The sequence below is a fragment of the Leuciscus leuciscus genome (assembly GCF_965113295.1).
Source record: "Leuciscus leuciscus genome assembly, chromosome: 3".
Lineage (NCBI taxonomy): Eukaryota > Metazoa > Chordata > Actinopteri > Cypriniformes > Leuciscidae > Leuciscus > Leuciscus leuciscus.
The window spans coordinates 38843032-38865748 of record NC_138727.1 but is presented as its reverse complement, the minus strand read 5'-3'; the positions used below and the strand labels follow the sequence as shown (position 1 = coordinate 38865748).

Sequence of the window (22717 nt, the reverse complement as noted above, 5' to 3'; positions counted from 1 at the left end):
TTCACTCTTGCATTGAGTGTTTGTGGATTTTGGGAGAGGAGCAATGAAGGGAGGGCTGTGTTTGTATGGGTTGATTTCAAATATCAACAGTGTTCAACAATGATTCTCAGAAATCTCTTACTGCACCTTTAATGTGTATCCCAGTACTATTTTACAGAGTTTCTTTGAGTATAATCACTTCCTCCCAACTTCTCATCAGGGGACCCTGTGGCTCTTCAGTGTCCCCTCAGCTTTTAGTGTGCATCTGGACCTACAGATGGCATGGCAGCTTGGCAGCTGCACAGAGTCACTGGGAATGTCATTGGCAATGCACAGTGCTTTGTTTTTACTCAAAAAGCTGTCATGACAAGAAAAAATGTTTTCTACCATACGCACAAAACATGTGGTACCTTTTATTGAGGATGGCATTCGCCAGAAATTCAAATGGAAAAGTGACATGTTGTACTCAGGGGTTTTACACACAAATCTGAAATATTGCTTTAGTTTTGATTTTCAGTGTGATTTTAGTATATATCAGGAGACAGCAAGGCACGCTTTACTGACTGCTGCCTGTATATCAGTCATTTTTTTATTGGACTTCAAGGCCAGTAAAATAGTAATTTCTTGCAACTGAAAGAGCATGCTTACCATTTAAACAGTTTTTCAATAATGTAATTTAAGGATTTTTGGGGGGATATAGGGATGAATTTCAGTAAACCTGCTTAAAAAAAACATATATATTGTGAAAAATGCTATACAAATAAGTCTGACTTGACATGACTGTTTACTCCCCATTACTGTTGCTGAATGATATTCTACTGATCCAATATCATATAGCAAAATCCAAGCAGTCCTTCTCTGTGCCACAATAATACAGAACCCTCTAGTGGTCATATGAAGAAATGAAGCAAATGTGCGACGCGTCACCAAGTTCTCAGAGCTGGAGGAGGAGGAGACCTGGAGCACTGGGGTCCACATTGAGCCACTGTAATGCAGTTTGGAGTGGTCGCTGAGGATGCCACCAGAAGTTGCCTCTTCATAAGACCTGCAGTGCATCGGCACTATGGTTTTACAGACTTAGGAGCTTGTTAGTTGCTTGTTAGTTTATTCTACCTCAAAAATTTGTTTTAAATAGTTCAAATGATATGTCAGGTTATGCCATCACACGAAAGTGTGGGTGTAACGAGATGTTTAACATGCAACATTTTATAAATAGGCTCACAAAGTAACGGATCCAGCTGAACAATCTGAAGACAACTTCCAACAGTGATGATGATGATGAGGATGAAACTCACCATGAACCGACCAGCCAACACCATCGGACCAAGCCAGTAAAAGTCGTCTTTATGGAGTTTTAAAATGACATTTTCTAAACTGCTGAACGAGAGCAAGGATGAATTCCCCTCGGACTTTCTCTCCAACATCAGCAACACCACCTGTGAGGGAATCGCCCTCGACTCTCAAGTCATCGGTGTGGGAATCTTTCTTGCCATCTTCATTTTGGTGGCGATCGTGGGGAACATTTTGGTTATTCTCTCGGTCCTTTGCAACAAACATTTGCAGACGGTCACCAACTTCTTCATTGTGAACCTGGCCATAGCGGACCTTCTGCTGAGTATCATTGTCCTGCCGTTCTCTGCGTCTCTGGAGGTATTTGGATGCTGGGTGTTCGGTCGCATTTTCTGCAACATCTGGGCAGCGGTGGATGTGCTCTGTTGCACGGCGTCTATTTTAAGTTTGTGCATTATATCCATAGACAGGTACATCGGGGTGAAATACTGTCTGAAATACCCCACTATCATGACTGAACGGAAAGCAGGTGTCATACTCGTGGTGGTCTGGGTTTCTTCAATGGTGATTTCTATCGGACCGCTTTTGGGATGGAAAGAACCTCCACCTTCTGATGAAAGCATCTGCAGCATCACGGAGGAACCGGGTTATGCTCTGTTTTCCTCCTTATTCTCTTTCTACCTACCGCTCATGGTGATTTTAGTAATGTACACTAGAGTATACATCGTGGCCCGCAGGACTACAAAAAGTTTGGAAGCGGGTGTGAAACGGGAGAGAGATAAATCAATGGATGTGGTGCTGAGGATACATTGCAGGAGCATTCCGGAGGATTCGAACTCGAAAACAAAAAATCACCCGTTCAGAAGTTCATTGTCCGTGAGACTCATGAAGTTCTCCAGGGAGAAGAAAGCTGCTAAAACCCTCGCCATCGTCGTGGGCATGTTCATTCTCTGTTGGCTACCGTTTTTCTTCGTCTTGCCTTTGGGTACGTATACGAGTTATTATTTGTTTTTCATAGGCTACTTTTTTATTTTTTATTTACCGAGCAACATTTTAAAACTTCTTGCTTTACAATTTGTTTAAAAGTAAAACCAAAGTAAATGACATGTCATTGCAACGAGTAGAAATGACAGAAATTATTGTGACAGTGTAAATGGATGTTATGACATCATCATTATTTATGTACAAATTTATATTAAAATTCGCCACGAATCATAATGGAATTAAACAAAAATCCTCTAATAATCAAATAAGATCCTACTGGATCAAATAAAATTGCAACAGTATTTTTGATTGTTTTGCTACGAGATAGTTAGCTAGGAGTTTTAAAATATATAGGCCTATATATATATATATATATATATATATATATATATATATATATATATATATATATATATATAAATATTTTATTTTTTATATATATATAAAATCCCTTGTGATGTTCTTGCAGGACCATTCGATCTTGCTGAGAAATGTGTTTTCTAAATATACTTTTTTTGTTAGGCTATGTTTTTCCTATGAGACAATTAATTAGGAAACAAGATTGGTTCCAGAAGAAAGTTTACTAGAGATTCCACTGTTTATTGTTCATATATCTTTCGTTGTTTGTTTTATTTATTTTGTAACTTTGAAATGTAAAAAAAATAAAAAAAATAAATAAAAAAAATGCAGTTCAGCAAATAATTTTCTGCATCTGCCATAGGCTACGTAAACAAATGACATAAGATGGCAGGTTATATATGAGTTGATCATTTTATAGTAATTTAAAGTAGCCTATGTTTTATGCATTGAAATGCATGTGAAATACACGTCTATTTCGATACTGTGTTCATGTGTTAGCTACTCCTTGGCCAGGGAAACAAAAAATGTGCGAAATGCGTAGCCTGATATAAAGCACACAAGAGCTGTTATCTGAATGTTAATTACTTGCGCTTTTCTTACTGACGAAAACAGTTCCACGCATCACTTTTTCTATTACATTCACAGTTAATACGATTAAATTAGATGGTAGCCTGGATGTTTGCCCATGGCGTGGGGTTTTGATCAGGATTTGAGCAGCTCAACCGGAGGGGAGATTTTGTTGATTTCTACACTTGATGTGCTGTCTTTTCAATGTGCAACGATCTTTGTTTTGGAGAACATTATGTTCCGTGGGATTCAAGTGTACTTAATGGTGCATGTTGGATGTATATGGATTGGATGAATAGATAGATAGATAGACAGACAGACAGACAGACAGACAGACAGACAGACAGACAGATAGATAGATAGATAGATAGATAGATAGATAGATAGATAGATAGATAGATAGATAGATAGAGTGCACATTCTGACCTGTTGTCAAACAAAGCAAAGACTGAGGCTTGAGAGAGACTAATGCACAATGTTCCTTTATAAAGTTTATAAACTCCTTTTTATAAAGCAATGGTATGAAAAGTTCATAAAAATGTGCTTTGTTTGCTCTTGAATCATGCATGCAATCAGTCAATAACAGTTTCTTTGTGACAGTACATCTTACCTCATAATATTCTCTCACGCCTCTATTAGGGTTTTCATGTCCTCAAGCAGCCAAAAATGAGCTGTGGCTCATTTAGTTATATTACCCATGATTTTATGGTATTAACTAATCACGTGCTCACAAAAAGCAGTACATCCAAAAGTTTCAAACGTTTTTCTATAAAACACACAATCATGTCAAAATGTTCTTGTCACCAAACCCCATGAAAAACAAAAAGTTGTGCAATGCTTAAGTTATTAAGTTTTGCATCCCAGGGTTAATAACTATACCTGAATCCTGCATAGAAAGAAAACAAAAAAGATGTTTGGGATATTCATAATGCAGAGATGATTCATTTTTAAGAATGCTCAATCAAAGGCCACCCATGGGAGACTGAAGGAAAGACATTCAATGCAGTGTTCCAGTCACGTAACCATGTCACAGAGGCCAAAAAATTTGCTAGTAAAGGAAAAAAAAACAGTATTCCATTACATTAAAGGAATTTTGGTGATGCTGCTGACAGGCACGAAATGGGTACGTCTTAAGTATCTAAACAAACAACCAAATAGTAATGATTATGATGTTGACTATTATTGATCATTTACTGAGATAATTAAAATTTAGGCTACATCATTTTTATTTATTTTTTAAACATGGCTGGCATTGTACATTCCCCACAATTTATTGGTTTCCCCCCAAACCAACCGTCCCATCTATTTCCAGGGTATTCCAAAAGTGCGGTTTTTGACAGTCCCTGTTGGTATTCCACTCGCAGTCACTGTGGGGAAAAATAGGGCAGCAGTGGTTGATAACATCTCCTGGCAAGATATACATGTGGTACCGATGAAATTCTGGGATCAAGATGGTTTGGGAAGAGGAGCCTGACTTTATTCAGCCTGAGAAAATGAAGTAGGCTCTTTCACTCAGGTCCCTAACCTCTTTTTGCCCAACGCTCCACTGCCTTAATCACGGCTATTAACAAGTTGAGTTAAAGAGGGTGCTTTCGTTTTCCAAAGCCTCAGAAGCAGCCAGCCACCAGGACAGAGGAGGGATATGACATGGCTTAGATCCACACGTACACTGGAGAAGCACGAACTGTGAGTCGCTGCGTTACAAATGAAGGGTTGAATGACGTTAGAGCTTGCTTCAGTGTCAAGGCATTTGGAATATTGTATTTTATTCTACTTATGGTATTATATATCGTGGTTATAAAAAATTACATTTTAAAATTCTGATTGGTCATTCATCAGCCTGATATTTCCTTAAATCCCACGGTATATCAGTCCACTCATCCGAGTAACTGTAACCGGCGCTACTTTCACGTCTCTCTCTGCAGACTCATTCTGTCTTGTTTCATAGTCATACAAACAAAATTGACGCCATCTTGCATCTCAGTTGGTGAAAATGACCTCAGACCACTTCAGTTTTAACATTGCTGTGATATCGTTAATATTTTTGCTAGACCAATTGTTTTGTACATTGCAATGGACAATTTTTTCTTGTTGGAAGTTTTAAGGTAATATACAGATAAGATTAGGACATAATTTCAACCTAAATCAGTGTTTAATGTCTGTCTATTTTTGTGAGTAGCTGTGCAATGAGCGGGATAAGTACAAGCCTGTTAATAAACACCCCTCCGCTGCACTTATATAATTGTACTTTTTGAGTTTTTAAAATGACAGGCCCACCCTCTTAATGATGGTTATATTTTTGGCAACAGCATGTCCACACTGTTATTGTTGTGATGGATCAGGGGAATATTTTCCTTATGGCATATGTTTGTGCTGGACAGTGAAAGTCTTACTTCTGGTGACAAACAGAACCAGATGTTTCTGCTCTCCTAAAAAATATATATATTTTAGAAATTACATAGGTAAATATTCTGTGACTGTTAAAAACATTGCCAGGTTTACTAATTTCAATTTTTCAACATTTTCATGACGTTAATGTAATTTGAGTAAGTGATTAATCCAAGTAAATGCAACCCATTATTATTGTACGTGTACGTGTACGTGTACGTGTGTGTGTGTGTGTGTGTGTGTGTGTGTGTGTGTGTGTGTGTGTCTGTGTGTCTGTGTGTGTGTGTGTGTGTGTGTGTGTGTGTGTGTGTGTGTGTGTGTGTGTGTGTGTGTGTGTGTGTCTGTGTGTCTGTGTGTGTGTGTGTGTGTGTGTGTGTGTGTGTGTGTGTGTGTGTGTGTGTGTGTGTGTGTGTGTGTGTGTGTGTGTGTGTTCAGAGAGTATATTGAATATTTACAGTATACAGTATTTACAATGAATTGGCAATGTAAGATTATGCAACACTGCGAATTTCATTTCACTATGAATTTAATTTGTATTATTTGGCCATGAAGTTTCCTAAATCCCATCTCTTTAGACCATTTCTTTGTGAGATTGGCTGCTGTCCTAAAGAAAACTACAAACTACTTTAATGAAATGATATGTACATATACCTTGACAGTCAAGGTCATTGCAAAACCTGCATTGCAATTTCAATATGTAATAATTATAAACATTGTCATTATAGTAATTTGAGAGTATGTATATGTGAATAATCCAAAGGGCAACAAGTCCAGAGAATGAGCCTTTTTTTTTTTTCAGGTCACTTATGTTTGTGTGTTATGTGATATATTTGCAATGAATTTTCTGGCAATGTAAGATTATACAACATTATGAATTTCACAATGACTTAAGTTTCACTAATACCATCTCATATAAGACTACTGTGATTGTGCTAGTGTCTCTGATTATAAACCTAAGCAGAAAAATTGTAGAGTAGGTAAGTCATATTCATATCTGGGAAAAACGTTGCCTGCATGCCTGACTGTCAAATGATCCTTTACCTTTTTGAACCAAGCTCTCATGTCAGCTTCTAATACATTTAATTCAAATTGACACAGAATGCAGATTGAGAGGAACTTACACATGTAACCAATAGCCATAGACCACATGAAAATATTTCTTCAGGTGATCAGTATAAGATGAGACAGCTTTAACGTGAGGCTACCTGCCAAGACACTATAGCTCAAGTGGCTCGTGCCAGGCAAATACAATGCTAGAAAGAAAATTCAAGACCACAAGAACACATTCAACCCTCTCAGCTTACAGCTTTAAATTAATTGCCTCTCTGACCGCTGCATCATTATTAAAAATGTTCTTCACACTAAGGGAAAACAAATTATTTTTAGAACTGTTCACTGAAAGGTTCCTCAGAGGTTATTCTATGACACCACTGTGAAAACCCCCTTTTGAATCCTTTATTTTTTAAGAGTGTAAAGAACATGAATGTCAATTTGGTTATTTGCTAACAAAGTGCAAACTAAACCCATTTCCTTAGCTTATAATTAGGCCATCCGCATCCATAATTCTGAAATGTATACACATCGTTCATTCATTTATTAAATAGTTTGGCTTACTGATTATGCTTTCAGCTACCAGTAAGTGTACTTTAGTTTGGCTTGCTTTTCTAAATCCTTTTAGCAGAATTCCTCAGATGTTCCCCTAAAATCAGAACTAAAAGAGTCAGTAGATCCACTTTTTCTGCAGTGGAAATATGGTTCCAGATTGCACCAAAATAGTGGCTGCTACATTGTACATGATGCTCTGGCAAAAAAAAAAGAAAAAAAAAGGGAGTTTTCTCTCAGTAGCTACCAAACATCCTGCCTGGTGTATCTCATAATCACTACAATTACGAAAAAGGAGCTTTCCAGGGAAAGCTTTCATCTCAAAGTCCAAATTACGACCTTTACACAAGAGGGAGAGCAGCATATCTCTTTGTTCATCAAAAAAAATTTCAACAAGACTGCACTACTCCCAGTCCGTCCTTACTATCTATTCCCTCTGGTGCTATTTTTATACATATCCACTGACAGGGAGGGACTCTGACCTCTCGTGACACTGAAATTTCATGGCATGGGCGATGACAACTGTTTTATGTGTGAGATAATCCAAAGCTAGCCTCCTCTCACTCCCCGTTGGGGAAAAGCAAGGCAGGGAAGAGGTATTGGCAACATATGTGGTGTCTGTCGGAGGTAGACGGAGCAGAAATGTGCAGGTAGTTTAGATGTGTATGTGTGGGAGGAGAGAATGTGAAGACAGACACAATGTAGACAGAGATCCATCTAGACCAAATATGCTCTATATCTTCAGTTCGTGCATGCCTGCTGCAACTAAAAGAATGGTTTGGTATTTAAAGTCAGTATGAAATAAAATTGAGCCTATTTGCTCTCTTAAAGGAGTAGTTCACCCAAAAATGTTATCATTTACTCTCCAAATCAGTAGAAAACAAAAGAAAATATTTGGATTTTTATGGGCCATACAATGAAAGTAAATGAGGGGACAATGTTGTGTTAGACTGCTATGATTTACATTGTATGGACAAAAAGTTTTGAGGAAAAGTTTTAAGAAAGAAAGGTTCCATCTTGGGTTTCCAAAGAACCTTTCACTGAACAGTTCTTAAAATAACCATTATTTTCTTAATATAAATAACATTTTAATATTCTAAAGAGCCCTTTTCCACTATAAAGAACATTTTGTGCATTGGAAAGGTTCTGTGGATTTGAAAGGTTCATCCTGGAAATATCAATGCCAATAAAGTGCCTTTATTTTTTAAAAGCTAGTTCATTTGGGGATGAACCATCTATTTAATGCATTATTCTGGTCTTACTGTGAACAATTCACTGGTGCATGTTACTCCAAAGCAAACTATTTGTCTTTGTAATCTTTAATCAAAATGCAACAACTTGCCTCCCCTGTAACTATTTTCTATTTCCACTGATGTCACGTTGGGTAACATTAACCAACAGGTAAAAAGCTATTAAGGCAATGTTTTATCAGACCTACATTTGGTCCACCCAATTTTCACATTCCAATCAATTCCCAATAGATAAAATCAAGTCTCGCCTTGCATTTGTTTTGTTAAATATATTTCGCTCAGAGATTACTGCAGAAAAATTGGTTGCAAGCAGCAGTTCATGTTGATTGTGATGACTAATGGGCTTGTGTGGCCAGTCTATCGATGTTAATAGTGCTTGTTTGGTTTGGAGGAGAATTTGGGAATGACATATTGGCATTGCTCCCACTCTGCAGACAGAAAAAAAAATAGAACTAGTTTCAAAAAGACTGTTAGAAGATTTGCCATGTGCATTAGATTTCTTCAGTGAGCTGGAGGAAAAAAAACTATGTGCGAAGTATGTAATCTGTCTGCTGGGTATAATTAGGCACACATGGTTTTAAACGGTGAACTTGCAGATTTGAACTTTTCAGCGCGTGGGAGGAGAATGGTAGCTTCAGGCTAAGTTGAGGCACGGCATTATTTCCCATGTAAATAATCTCTCTTGAGCCGACAACTAAATATTTCTCTACTTCTCTCTCTTTCTTTCTTTGCGTCCTCAGGATCTTTCTTCCCCGCTCTGAAGCCTTCTGAGACGGTGTTCAAAGTAATCTTCTGGCTGGGCTACTTCAACAGTTGCATTAACCCCGTAATTTATCCCTGCTCGAGCAAGGAATTCCAGCGTGCCTTCACCCGTCTTCTGCGCTGCCAATGCCAGCGGCGGCGCCGCGTCCTGCGCCGGTTCTACGATCAGCGTTGGAGAACGGCCATGCGGGGACCCCGGAGGGACCCGCACAGAGACTACTGCTCTGGACTACCCTTTCACGAGCAGTGCGGTAACTCTTTATATTCCTGCCAGAGCAAAAGCCGGCCTCTAAGTCTGAAGGGCTGGAGCTTTTTCACCCCTTTACAGAAGTCCTCCTTCCAGCTGAAGGAGAAAATGAACAACCTTTCCAATAAGATCAAGAATGGTACGGGGAAGAGTAGCACGTCTCCTCTGGCCCGGACAGAGATCGACACGGTGTCAATGGGGATTTATAATGACTGTGCCGATCAGAGCGGCTACCAGATTTACGACCTCACAGAGTGCTACGGCCTGAAGGAAACAGACATCTAAACAAAGACAGAGCTTAGTGTCTGTTTTCTCAGAGCTCTGACCCACTGCCAGCTCTTTTTTAAATCTATCATTTTTTTTTCCTCAAAGACTAGTAGTACTCTTGTTGTGTCTATCGACACCATTGAGAAGCAAATCTGAGGAAAAATTACATTGTGTGTTAAAGGAGATTAATGCATTTCCATATGGATAATTTAAAAATATTACTTTAAAAGTGGTAAAAGTACACTGAATGGAAATATAAAAAAAAACATATATATAAAAAAATTATCTGCACTGGACCAGAATGAAAAGACTCATAGCTGCTGGGTGTCTGTATATTGTGTTGTCCATGTGGCCTTTGAGAAACAGTCAAACAGTTTCAAACACTCTGATGACCAGCAACTATTTACAATGAGTGATTGTTACAATTGCTTTGACCGGTTGTCCATAAAGTGTGAATGGAGAATATATTTAACTGTGATACTGAGACTGTTGAAACCATGATACTGATTCATTTTGACATAATGATTCACCGTGATTTGCAGATTACTGAGGAATTCACTTTTAAATGATTCAAAATTGATTTAGAGGTACATACCATTAAATGTGAGGCACAATTTGTAATTGAAATGGATTTTGTGCAGATGTTTTTAGTATTTCATAGGGTAGTTGAATACTGTGTGCTATTCATGCTATTCTTATTTCAACCATGAGATTTTCAGTCATCTCTAAAAGGACCAATAGTAAAAAAAGAAAAAAAATCATTAATGGACTACAACTCCATTTTTTTGTGTGTTGTTGATAAAAGTTTTGGGATTCTTTGTAATGCTGATGTGACGACGTCTTTCAGTGTCAAACATAATAAAGTATAAAAGTATAAAGTATAAAACATAATAAATCTGAAAAGAGCATGCAGTTGATCTCATATTTGATGAATCCTATAAGAATAATGAAATTGTTTTGTTCAAACAACTATGCCCATAAAAAAAAAATCACAAGTCAGATAACTTTAATAATGTTATTCCTGCACAGAATGAGATTATATTGAAATCAATTTGAGACTCTTGCTTTACTCCAGAGAATAAATAAAAAAAATGATAAGAAGTAATATTTAAGATTCCAAACCATCTCTTGGCAAAGGCTATGTTCAGACTGCAGACAAATCAGATTGTTTCTCAAATCAGATCTTTTCAGGCAGACTGTCCACACTATTAATTGCAAGTGATCAAATAAGAGTTGTGTGTCCAGATATAAGCAACCTATCTGCATGGGTTGATTTGGTAACAACGTTGTACAATTTGGTAACCACATGTGACGAGGCTTTCAAAATGGATGCAGGAAAAATGAAAGTGCATCATTTTTCTCTCCAAATAAGCACCCCTTCGAGTCGCGGTGCATAACCTGGAGACTGGTAGATAAGTATTTGAATATATGAATACTTCTGGCATTTCCGTCACCAGTAATGACTTTGTCGTTGTGTGACGCCTTAAGAGTGATACAAAGGAAAATTTGAAATCTGATTCGAACAACCAGAGCATCCAGACTGAGATGTTTCAGTAAAAATCTGATTGGAATCGCATTTCAAATCACCTCCAAATGTGAAATCAAAAAAAAAAAAAAAAAAAAAAAAAAAAAAAAGTATTTTGCTGTCCAGACTTTCAAAAACCCATCTGGATAAGATCTAAATATGCACAAAAAAAAAATTTTTGCTGGTCGTCTGAACATAGCCTAGGTCGCTGCTCAAATAAACAAATGTGTGACTCCTTTGTACAAAGGGTCAGATGTTCTTGCTTCAATTGAAGCATACAAAGCTCTTTGGAACATTATCAAATCATGCCAGAGAACATGATTATTAGGTTTTACAAACATTGTGGAGTTCATGCTGCTCAAGTGCTGCTGACATTTAAGCAACAAAAGGACATTCCAAGACATTTTGAAACTCATTGCTTGTCTCTAGAAGGGATTTCAACAATGTGACATGTTGTGCTCCGATTTACCAGGAAACCAAATCTGCAATCAAAAGTAAGAGAAACAAAATTAAATAGCTTTGCTATCCCCATACATGTTATAGCTCTTTACTGTATGATCTTGAACTATCAACATTTCCCATCAACTGATTTATTGCTGTATTCACTTACTCCCCAAAAAAAGATGGCCAGTAGAGGTCACTGTAAAAAAAAAAAAAAAAGGCAAATTCCTACAAATTTTACAATACTGAATCATTTCACATTATGCATAATTATAAAAGTGACAAGCATGTAGGTGTGAAGATGACTCGTGAGTATTACATAATATAAGTGCAAACTTACTTTTTTGAAAAACGGTTTCCTTTTCTATTTAAGATGTCTGAGAACTTACTGAAGAGTAAATCAGTGTAAGTCCCTGTCCTCCCCTGTTTCCTGTGGATTACTGAAGACTAACATCAACATGCATAACAGTTCTTAATGGGTTCCTTCAGCTAAGCACTTGTATGTTTTGACTTGTCACATAAATGTTTTTACGTAAGCTTCATTTCACTGTCATTCGCTAAGCAGTGCCATAAAAGTCTAAAAAGAAGAGCACTGCAGTGAATGGCCAGGCAAAGAGTTAACGGAACATTAGCTTCATTTAAAAAACATAGCATGATGCTAAATGTTTTCCAGAGATGAGTTCCATTATTAATAATATATTATACGTTTTTGAGAACCCCCACCCCCCAGCTCCTTTATCTTTGCTTACCTCATTATTGGAGCAGGCAGACCAGCTGGTGCCATTTCTTTGTGCAGCATGTCATTTCATAAGAATTCTACAAGAAAATGTGATCACGACTATACGATTTAATTTCCATCATTATCATTATTTGTTCTCATACATATTTTAGCAATGACTCTGATGTTCTACAGGTCACTGGTTCAAATTTGTGACAGGGCAGGATGTGTCACATGCCTTCGGAGTGTTTCTTTTGACAGGCACTCTATGTACGTGTACTGTAACTTCTCTCTCAAATGCCAAAAAACCTTCTGTTCTTGGTTGTTCCTTGTTGTGTTTATTATCATACTGTCATATTTTGTTAAACATACCAGAACTTTTTCTGCAAAGGACATAATGTGAATTTAAAATGTGTTCTTAACCATTTTAGAATTCAACTGTAACAGCTTGTACCACAGAATGCTCACAATTCTGCCATTATTAAAAAGGTAAAGTACTGTTTGTAACCAAAAGACAGTGCAAAAGAATGATGTATAATTTGCTGCAGAGCACCAAATCTGCGAAAAAATTATAAATGCAGGCCAGACATCTAATTTATTCACAGAGTAAACATAAATAAGTGGAAGAAAACATTTTACAGGAAGTTCAACACCAAATCACAATGTTTACATGCACTTTATCGCTTACTGTGCTGTTAGTCTTGGCTGGGTTATTCCCATTTAACTGGGATTCATGTTATGTTATTTATATTATTATTTGGAACCCATTATGTTAATCTTTTAAATCTATGAAAGACTTACTACAAAGAATACCTTTGGGCACCCATACGACAAACATATATTTTCAGTAGAGCTGCACAATTAATTGTTAAAAGGTCGAGACCGAGACTCAAACACCCACGTGACCTCGCCCGAGTCGATTAAATCTTTGAAAAAATCACACCGGAACATTCAAATTTGAGTTGGTGCTGCCGCTGACCCAGAGAGTTATCATGTGTAGGTATATCATATTCTACGAAACAATTTAAAAGTCTTTTCAAACACAGAGTATTGTTATTTCTGTGTTACAAATATTCTTATTATCCCAGAAGTACTGGCAAAAAAGTTTATAGTTCAGATAACACTGATGTATAGAAAAGATTTTGAAAGTGGCGCTTCAAATAACGATTATATCGATTACATCCTTACGGCAGGTGGCGACAAGTGACTGTTAAAATGTATTTGTCATTGAATCGTTCATTCAAGACATTTTTTCAAAAATGCTGATTCATCCAGTAATGAAACAAGGGAAGTATTTATGAGTGAGTCACTAAATCATTCATTCAAACCGAGTTTTTTTTTAAATATATATATAGCCTAAAGGTCCTTTCACACTGAATCCGAAATTTTCGCGTGCGTTTTTTCGTGTCCGTCATTCTGTGGCTCTAAACTTTCAAAACACCATTCAAACGCTTGTTACGGATTCGAAAAACGCAGGAAATCGAACCCGATCCGAATTTTTTTTGACGGACGAAAGTTTCGGAGGCAGTGTGCAAGTGTGATTGACATAACGTGAGGTCGTATTTATTTTTTAACGTTCGAAAATTTCGGACTCAGTGTGCAAGGGCCTTTATTCAGATGAATTAAACATTTTAAATAGACTGCAGCAATTAACATTTTGTCAGAACAAATTACGTCATTTTGTTTAGTTGTTTGATTAGAATCGTGGGAGAATAGTGATCTCTGTGATTCTCAATCCAGAATCGTGCAGCTCTAATTTTCAAATATATATTTGTAATATATACAAAAAAGTGTCAGTAACTTACATTTCCTCATATAGTATTGACAATTTCTTAAGATATTTTTAATCTAAATGCATTAACATTGTCCAAAATTGCATTTACATTTACGCATTTGGCAGACGCTTTTATCCAAAGCGACTTACATTGCGTTATCCTATACATTTATACATAGGTATGTGCAATCCCCTGGGATCGAACCCACAGCCTTGCGTTGTTAACGCAATGCTCTTACCACTGAGCTACAGGAAAGCTATGTGCAAAGCATTTATACAAATGTATTTTAAGAAATCATCCTGAAAATGGATGTTCTTGCCACTATTTTGTAATATATGTTTGAATTTTAAATATACAGGTATATATATATATAGCCGTATGGGGTGGACAGGAACAAGTTTGGGTCATTTTATTAAAACAAATAAACTGCCACTACAGTCTACTGGTTGTCTGTGCGCTCACTGGCATCTCTTTTCGAGTGAGAGAGGTCCATTCCTTGAGCTGTGCCGAACAGACATATTCTGCAGCCCATGATCATGAGGAAAGCCCTACGGAAGGAACGGTTGAAGAAACCATAGAGAAAAGGATTTAGGGAGGAGTTGACGTACCCCAACCACAGGAACACGTCCCAAATCACACCAGCAGTCCCATACTCAATGAATGGGTCAACGATATTAACGGTAAAAAAGGGAAGCCAGAAGAGAAGGAAAACCCCCATAATGATGCCCAGAGTCTTGGCTGCTTTTCTTTCCCTCCTTATAGAGTTGCGATGTTTTTGTTTCTTACTCGAGTCCTTGCCCACACCTGCCGCCATCTGCGATTCCATCGCGCTTATTTGCATGGCTTGCCGCTTGGCCGCCTTGTAGATCTTCCAGTAGGCCACCAACATGGTCACCATAGGCAGGTAAAACGCAACAAGGGATGCCATGACGGCATAAACGCGGTTTACTAAGAAGATGCATACATTCTCAGGCAAAGGAACGTCCACGCCAAGCTTGTGCAGCCCGAGGAGGATTGGTCCGAAGGAGATGAGGAAAGGAACGGCCCAGCAAACCACGATCAGCAGACCGACACGTTTAAGGGACATCTTAAATGAATACACCAAGGGGTTGCAGACGGCGTAATAGCGGTCAAAAGCGATGCAGCTCAAATGGAAGATAGAGGCCGTGCAGAGCATTACATCCAAGCTGGAGTGAAGATGGCAGAAGGTTGGACCGAAATACCAACATCCCTCCACTGTTCTGACCATACTGTACGGCATAACCACAAGGCCCACCAGGAAGTCAGCGACAGCCAGAGACATGACGAAATAGTTAGTAGGGCACTGCAGCTGTTTGAAGTAAGCAATGGCGAGCACCACCAGGAAGTTTCCGACAACGGTGCAGACGATACCAGCGATGATGAAGACATAGAGGGCGACTCGTGAACCAGAGCTCCTCAACGTGGCACAGGCCTCGAAATCGGCATCGAGTGAAATGTTGCTCCATTCCGAGGAGTTTTCCATGCTGTTCAACCTGGTGATAAACGAGACACATGCGTTCAAGATGTATTCCCATGATCATTGATAAATGCTTTGTTTGATCTCACAACACGCTGTGTTTTAGAAGACCAACAAGAATGCTTGTTTGAGATATTGTCCAGTTACTGATATATGCGAACAAAAATGGCTGTGTCGTTTCCCCACACAATAATAATTAATCTATTTCAGCATTAATATTTTTGCTAAGTGACAACTGCCCCTGAAGCTCCTGTAAGGCTGGGAAAAGCAGAACAGACTGGGAAACCCAAGCCAAATCTGCAATAAAAACAATATTTTGGATCTTTTAGTTCTGGGTATCTGCCAAGAATCATATAAAGCCCCTCAACTCGACCTTGTTTCAGGAACTGTATCCCTGCAGTGCGCCCCATCTTGACCTTTGGGACTTAACAGGCAAACCTAAAATGTCATCAGCATTGTTACAGTTTAACTTAGTCCCTATTGGGATGTGAGCAAAAACACGAGTTTGAAAGCATGCAGTCTGACTGTCTGACACATATATCTTTCATTATTTGAAACAATTCAAGGGGATGGTGTAATGTGTTACATAATTAATGGAATTCTAAAAAATAACATATTTGAGATTGAATGAAGAAACCTTCCATCGCACGTTCTTCATGTAAAATGTACGTCGTGTTTAATTGAAACCACCAATGAATTGTCTCACATCCAGTCAAGCGGAAGAGAGTGTCAGTTCCTAATGAGTGACAGGCATGTTTCTCAGCCCATGACAGAACCTGAAAACAACATCTGGGGATGTTTGACAGAGAAAAAAAATGGTTTTAGCTCAGTAACAATACAATTTTAATTACCACCAATGGGACCATGTGACAGGGAGAGCGGTAATGCTTAACATTTTGCTCTTACTTACCAAATCCACAAAAAAAAAGTAATTTTATTTAAAAGAAATGTTTTTTATGTTTTTGTTTTTCCTTTGTGGATATCAGCAATTGGTACTATTGCTTATTAGAATTGTATTATTTTATTTTAGTATTTTTTTCGCTGTCTGCATTAGCACAGATGGAAAAGATCACCCAAAAATGAAAATACTGTCTTTATTTATTCACCCGCATTTCTCTCCATATACAGTAACAGTTCAAGGTGACCACATCTGTCCAGCTCCTAAAAGGGCAAAAACACCATAAAATGATCAACAAAAAAATGAGTCCATACAACTAATGTGCTATAGATCTTTTAAACTCAAAACACATCTGTTAGAATCAGTGGTGTTTTGACTTTTCACTCCACATTTTGAATATGGAATATAGCGCACAAGTCATATAAGTCGTCCTTTTGGTGCTGCTTGACAAATGTCACTATGTGCTTTTATGAAAATCTGCAAAAGATCACAATATAATATAACAGCGTATACGGGTTTGAAACGACATTAAACTGATATAAATGTTAGTTTATCCGTGGGCTATTGTTTTAATAATCTTTTAATGAATAATAAAATGTAGCATGCTGTAGATGTATCCCTATAACAAAATGTTTTATAGAGACTGACTGAGTATGAAGATTGGCTCAAAAATAGAGGAATGCCAAATGGCTTTCTGTGTATACTGTATTGCACATTATAGTGCAATTTACACTGAAAACTAATGGGAAGAGTATAATGCGAAATGATAATGATAGAATTATATCTGTTCCCTTGTTTTATTAGCAATTTTGCAAAATGACCGATCAGCGAGGTTAGGACTGCAGACACTGTTCACTTAAATGTATTAACAGACATGTTCATAAACGCACTCTATCTCTCTGACACAGCAGGGGGAACGTACAGAGACACTCTTGCAGTAAGAACCCATGAACATCAAGACAATGTCCTGAGAACATAGTTTAAAGATAAAGGGACATAGGGAGAAACAGATTCAGGTGTCTGCGTGTGTGGTCGTTCCTCAGTTTAGACACAACCTATTAAACTCAACCCCACGCTCCACATTAGAGATGTAAACACTGACTAATTCTAAGTGCATAATAAAGACATGGGGCCATTTTTGATCCAGTTCATAAAGACATCCAGACCATAACAGAGCGCTCAGCTGTTATATAGCAAAACCTCTCCTCCGGTTATCATGTGAGACAATCCACAAGCACTTTTCATTTGTTTATATTCTTGAACTTAACTTACTGGAGTTATTACAAATGACTTGCCATTCATCCCTTTAATCTTTATATTTAAACTAAAGCCACTGGAAATCCAATGCGATTGTGCTATCAGTCGCTTTGTTTGTTATTCTTGAACAAAACCAACCTCTGGCGCGTTCCAAGCAAAACAATTGACCCATATCAAACCGCTGCATTCTGCCAACTCACTTAAAATATGTTTTTGCTTTACTTTCAAGGAATTGGAGGGAGAGACTGGACCGGGCAGTAATGGCCATTTGAGTCAGACATATTTATTGTCTACAAAAAGCGGGCTGCAAAAAACTCACCTTCCCACACTAACAAGGAGACGAACAGACCTGTCAGTCATAAAGGGAATCACTTAGAGAACATTCAGGGTTCATGATTATGTAAACTATAAAACATTAAGAATAACAGTGCTAAAGTTGATCTAGACATACCAGATTTTAATACTTAAAGACAAAAAATATGGACATTTGAAAGACATAATTCTAATATAATTTATTATTATTAATAATAACATGCTTAAATATGTCTTTGGAGAGAGCTACAGTATATTATTATCATCATTATTAATAAATACTATATTAGTAGTATTATATATATTATAGTATATATATTAGTATTGACATGCTTAAATATGCCATACAAATACTGGAATCATGGGAGATCTATAGCAATAATAATAATTTATTATTATTACTAGTATTATTATATATTTAGCATGTTACAATCACAATCTAGTTTTACACATCAAATCAGAGATGATCTACTCACCTAAATAGGGGTGTTTCTTCTTTCTTTACAATGCCATGTTTATCTGACTCTTCTTGTTTCCTCCATTTCTCCTGGATGAATAGACGAGTGGCAGCTCCATCGGTAAAGTAAGGATGCTAAAGTGTCTGTGTGTGCGTGTTATTTTGAATATGCCACATTAGTAAGCACTAAAACGGTCCTCTTGATCAGAAAGTAGGCGGGGCGTGTGTGTGTGTGGGTGCCTGTGTGTTGGGTATTATTAAGAGTTGGGCATTGTTATGCAAATAATCCTCACATCCGACAGATTTCCTGCACTGTTCGCGGTTTCTCAGTGTGGCTAATGCAGACATCAAAGTCACAAGGTAATAAACAGAGAGGTTACACGTTTTCCAAATTGTGCTTGATGTTTGAATCAGATGAAATAATTGCTTTTGCTAAGCTGAAGGCAGAAGGATACAAACTGCTGTGTTGAGAATCTGTATTTCACAGATAAGATCAGTAAACACATGCATTCCGCTCTGGTCTCAAAATGAGTTTAGCTCCAGGCCCATACAGAATCTGTGCCCACACGACTCCACAGAGATCTTGGCAGATTATTGGCTGGATCTATAAGTTATTCGATAATAATGAATACACACGTGTGGATAACTTTTGTGGGGCTTAAATTCTAAAAAAATCCAGGTGCTGTAAGAAAAAAAATAAAATAATTAAGTATCATTAAAAGGTTAGAAATTCTTTAAAAATAAACACCGTATGCAGTTTTGCATTATTTTAGCAATGTTTCTTAATAATAACAACAATAATAGTAATTGATTGGTTAGTTTCAAATATTAATCATTAATAATTTAAAATATTTAAAACTATTCATTGTAATTAATTATTTTTGAATTTTTTATATAAGTACTTTTTAATTACAGTTAACACTATTCAATATTTTAGAGTAATTAATAAATTATTTATTATGATTTTTTAACCCTTCTAAACTATTCGTTTGGGATGTACACTCAGGATGTTGGGGTCTCTAGAGACTATAGACAATAAAATGTGATTTTGTAACAAAAATATATATATATATATTCAAAACAAATGTAATATCACTCACTTTATTTATGTTTTTACTCTACATTTGTGCAGTGTTGGGGGGATTAAAGCTATTTAAAAAAAATAAAAAATAAAATAAAAATATATTTTTTTCATAGACATCAATGGGAGACTATAAAATGTGCTTTTTGTTGCATAATTTGTCAAAATAAATTCAGTTACCATGCAGAAAACACAAAACATGAAGGGGCGATACCACAACACATTCCTGATGGAGTAAACGCTGCACAGATGTAGAGTAAAAACATTAATAAATTGAGTGATATTACATTTGTAAAAAAAAAGAAGAAAAAAAAAAGAAATTACATTATGATGTTACCAAAGCACATTTTATGGGAGATTTCGGGATCATCCTGAGTGTGATTTTTTTTTTATTACATTTTTTTTATGCTTACATAAAACCAGATATCATTCCAATCTTTTTTTGGTTTGTTTGTTTGTTTGTAGAACTAGCAAGTCTCATGCCATTTAGTTAAAGGGAACATTATTATAATTTTTTTTCAGCAAACGTCATTTGGGGTCAAAAAGACCCCGAATAGAAAATAAAAATGGTGTATGACACCAACATAAAAAAAAAAAAATCTACATGTATTTTTTTATCTAGATTTAAAATGTCTCCTTTGTCACATGGAGAGACGGACGGACGGACGGACGGACGGACGGACGGACAGATAGATAGATAGATAGATAGATAGATAGATAGATAGATAGATAGATAGATAGATAGATAGATAGATAGATAGATAGACAGATAGACAGATAGATAGATAGATAGATAGATAGATAGATAGATAGATAGATAGATAGATAGACAGATAGACAGATAGACAGATAGAAAGAAAGAATTGTTGTGGCTCTTAGCATATTGAAACTGATATAAATGGATGAAATATTCCTTTGGATCTACTGTGAACAGGTGCTCATGGCAGCTACTCTCTACAACAGTGTCACAGGACAGCAGATCAAATGTGTAGTAGATGGGATGAGCGCCAATGTTCCTTTTTTTTTTTCTTTTTTTTTTGCGGCATTATCCATTAAAATGTCAAAAAGGAAAAACAGTCCATAATACCCTTTTTTCACAACCAAAATGCCAGGCATTTAAAACAAAACACTTTCAAACAGAGAGTGTTTAAATATAAAAAGATAACTCAAAATTCATCCCATTATATATAAAAATAAATAAATAAATTGGATTAGAGGCCAGAACGCCAAGCAAAGAGCACTTTAGAATAATGGTCTGTCTTTAAAAGGTAACTATGCAGGAAGTAGTGCAGGACAAATGAGTATTACTACATTAACAGCTACTACAGTACTATTAACTAATATGGAAACAAGATTAAATAAACAGTGTGTCAAATTTAGGACTGAGATAGTTACTTATTAGGTAATCAATAATTACTGAATTATTCATTTATTATCACAAAATTAACGTGTCTGAGATGTGAGCAATTGTCTTATTTTTACTCTCAGCGTGGTCATAAAATGCCTCACTAATTACTCAAGTGTTATATTTACTCCTTAAGAAAGATGTTTTTCACTTTAAAATAATGGCTCACATCACTAGTAATTCCTGCAGAGTGACTATAGGCAACACTTAGTGATTAGTGATGCATTTTATGGCTATAGTCAGAGTAAAAAAAGATGACTGATTACATCTCAGACACACAGTAATGTTGTGATGGTAATTAATTGGTTATAGTTATTTGATAATTATTAATGAGGCTAATCTCATTCAATAATTATTGATTACCTAATAAGGATCTACCTTATTCCTAGATTTGATATTAATTACTGATTAGCTAGCTTGTTTCCATATTAGTTAGTAGCTGAAGTGTTAATGTAGTACTACTCATTTGTCCTGCATTACTTCCTGCAGTTACCTATACCTATTAATGACGGACCATTATTCTAAAGTGTTACCGAACACAGTTCAAGATTGTTCTGTGACCTGAATTTTGAATGGTTATTTATGTTGATATATCTGTTAAATGTCTGTTTTATTACAATATAAGACGACTCATAACATTTTTGCAAAAATGGAACAGATATACATATATACTAGCAGGTTACAGAAATCAGAGGTTATACAATCTGACTCCACTGTAGCATGACGTCCACGTACTTGGACAGTTAGTTTTTGGTGTATAAATTAATTTATTTGTATTCAATATATTTCACTGTGGATTCTTTGGTAAATTAGTCACAATTTCGGCGCAGGCTTTGCAACAGACTTTTACGATATGGACTCGACAGTAATACCACAACATGTAAATAACTGTGTTAATTCTAATGCCTGATCTGTGACCAGTCATTTCTGATATGTAATGATTCATGTAACGTCAGATGTTTTTTTGTCTTTGTCTCAGTAAAACAAACCAGTGACTAAACGGTCAACTTCACATTGTTTCTCTAGGATGAAAATCATATGTTATTTAAACTGATTAAATGATATGTAGAAAGCGATGAAAGAACGCTCCCTTTACAATCGCTGGAGCTGTCAATCATACAGCGCAAGTTTATCAGTGACTGAGTTCTGGACTCTCGCCAAAACTTTGGTTATAATCAACGAATCTCTTATTTACATTGTGTTTGCACTGTTAGTTATGATGAAAGCATTCGTGAGTGTGCAGAAATCGTGTTGCAATGATGAGATCACTGCATTCATGCGCTCAACAGACATGTCTGTCATCGGCTACATGTTCAACACTGCAACCTTTCATACCACGATCTCAATATAATGCTATAGTTAAAAAAACAATACTATAATCAACCATTTTCTTAATTAGTTAACCTTAACAGGTGTAATAGTAAAAATGTGCTAAAAGTTTTCGAGAGGGTTCCACATGTAATACTTAGCTATTTAATATGCAAAGATGTCAGCCAATCACAGCAGTGGGCGTTTACACTGAAGTCTCACAGCAGACACGCCCCTTCAAACAGAGCGTTCAAATCAGAGGCTAAAATCAAGGTAGGAAAAATGCTTTTTATTTCTAAATTATGACATTTTCTGATGTAAAAATCATACTAAAATGATAAGTGCA

The 22717-nt window shown here is 36.6% G+C and overlaps 2 protein-coding genes across 3 annotated transcripts; one reads left to right on the top strand and one right to left on the bottom strand.

Annotated features, from left to right (window-relative positions):
• The first annotated feature begins 954 nt into the window (after positions 1 to 954).
• On the top strand, positions 955 to 10604 carry adra1d (adrenoceptor alpha 1D). Its single transcript, XM_082164890.1, has 2 exons — positions 955 to 2254; positions 9161 to 10604. The coding sequence occupies exons 1-2, from the start codon at positions 1339 to 1341 to the stop codon at positions 9712 to 9714; spliced, it is 1470 nt and encodes a 489-aa protein (XP_082021016.1). The 5' UTR covers positions 955 to 1338; the 3' UTR covers positions 9715 to 10604.
• Positions 10605 to 10697: 93 nt separating this feature from the next.
• LOC309495232 (5-hydroxytryptamine receptor 4) lies at positions 10698 to 18987 on the bottom strand. 2 transcript variants are annotated; one of them, XM_082164905.1, is made up of 3 exons: positions 18597 to 18987; positions 18128 to 18157; positions 10698 to 15669 (listed from the first exon to the last, which is right to left on the bottom strand). In XM_082164905.1, exon 3 carries the CDS (start codon positions 15657 to 15659, stop codon positions 14595 to 14597), a length of 1065 nt encoding a protein of 354 aa, XP_082021031.1. In that variant the 5' UTR covers positions 15660 to 15669; positions 18128 to 18157; positions 18597 to 18987; the 3' UTR covers positions 10698 to 14594. The 2 variants fall into 2 exon arrangements, with proteins under 2 accessions (XP_082021031.1, XP_082021030.1); XM_082164904.1 differs by lacking the exon at positions 18128 to 18157.
• Positions 18988 to 22717: the final 3730 nt, after the last annotated feature.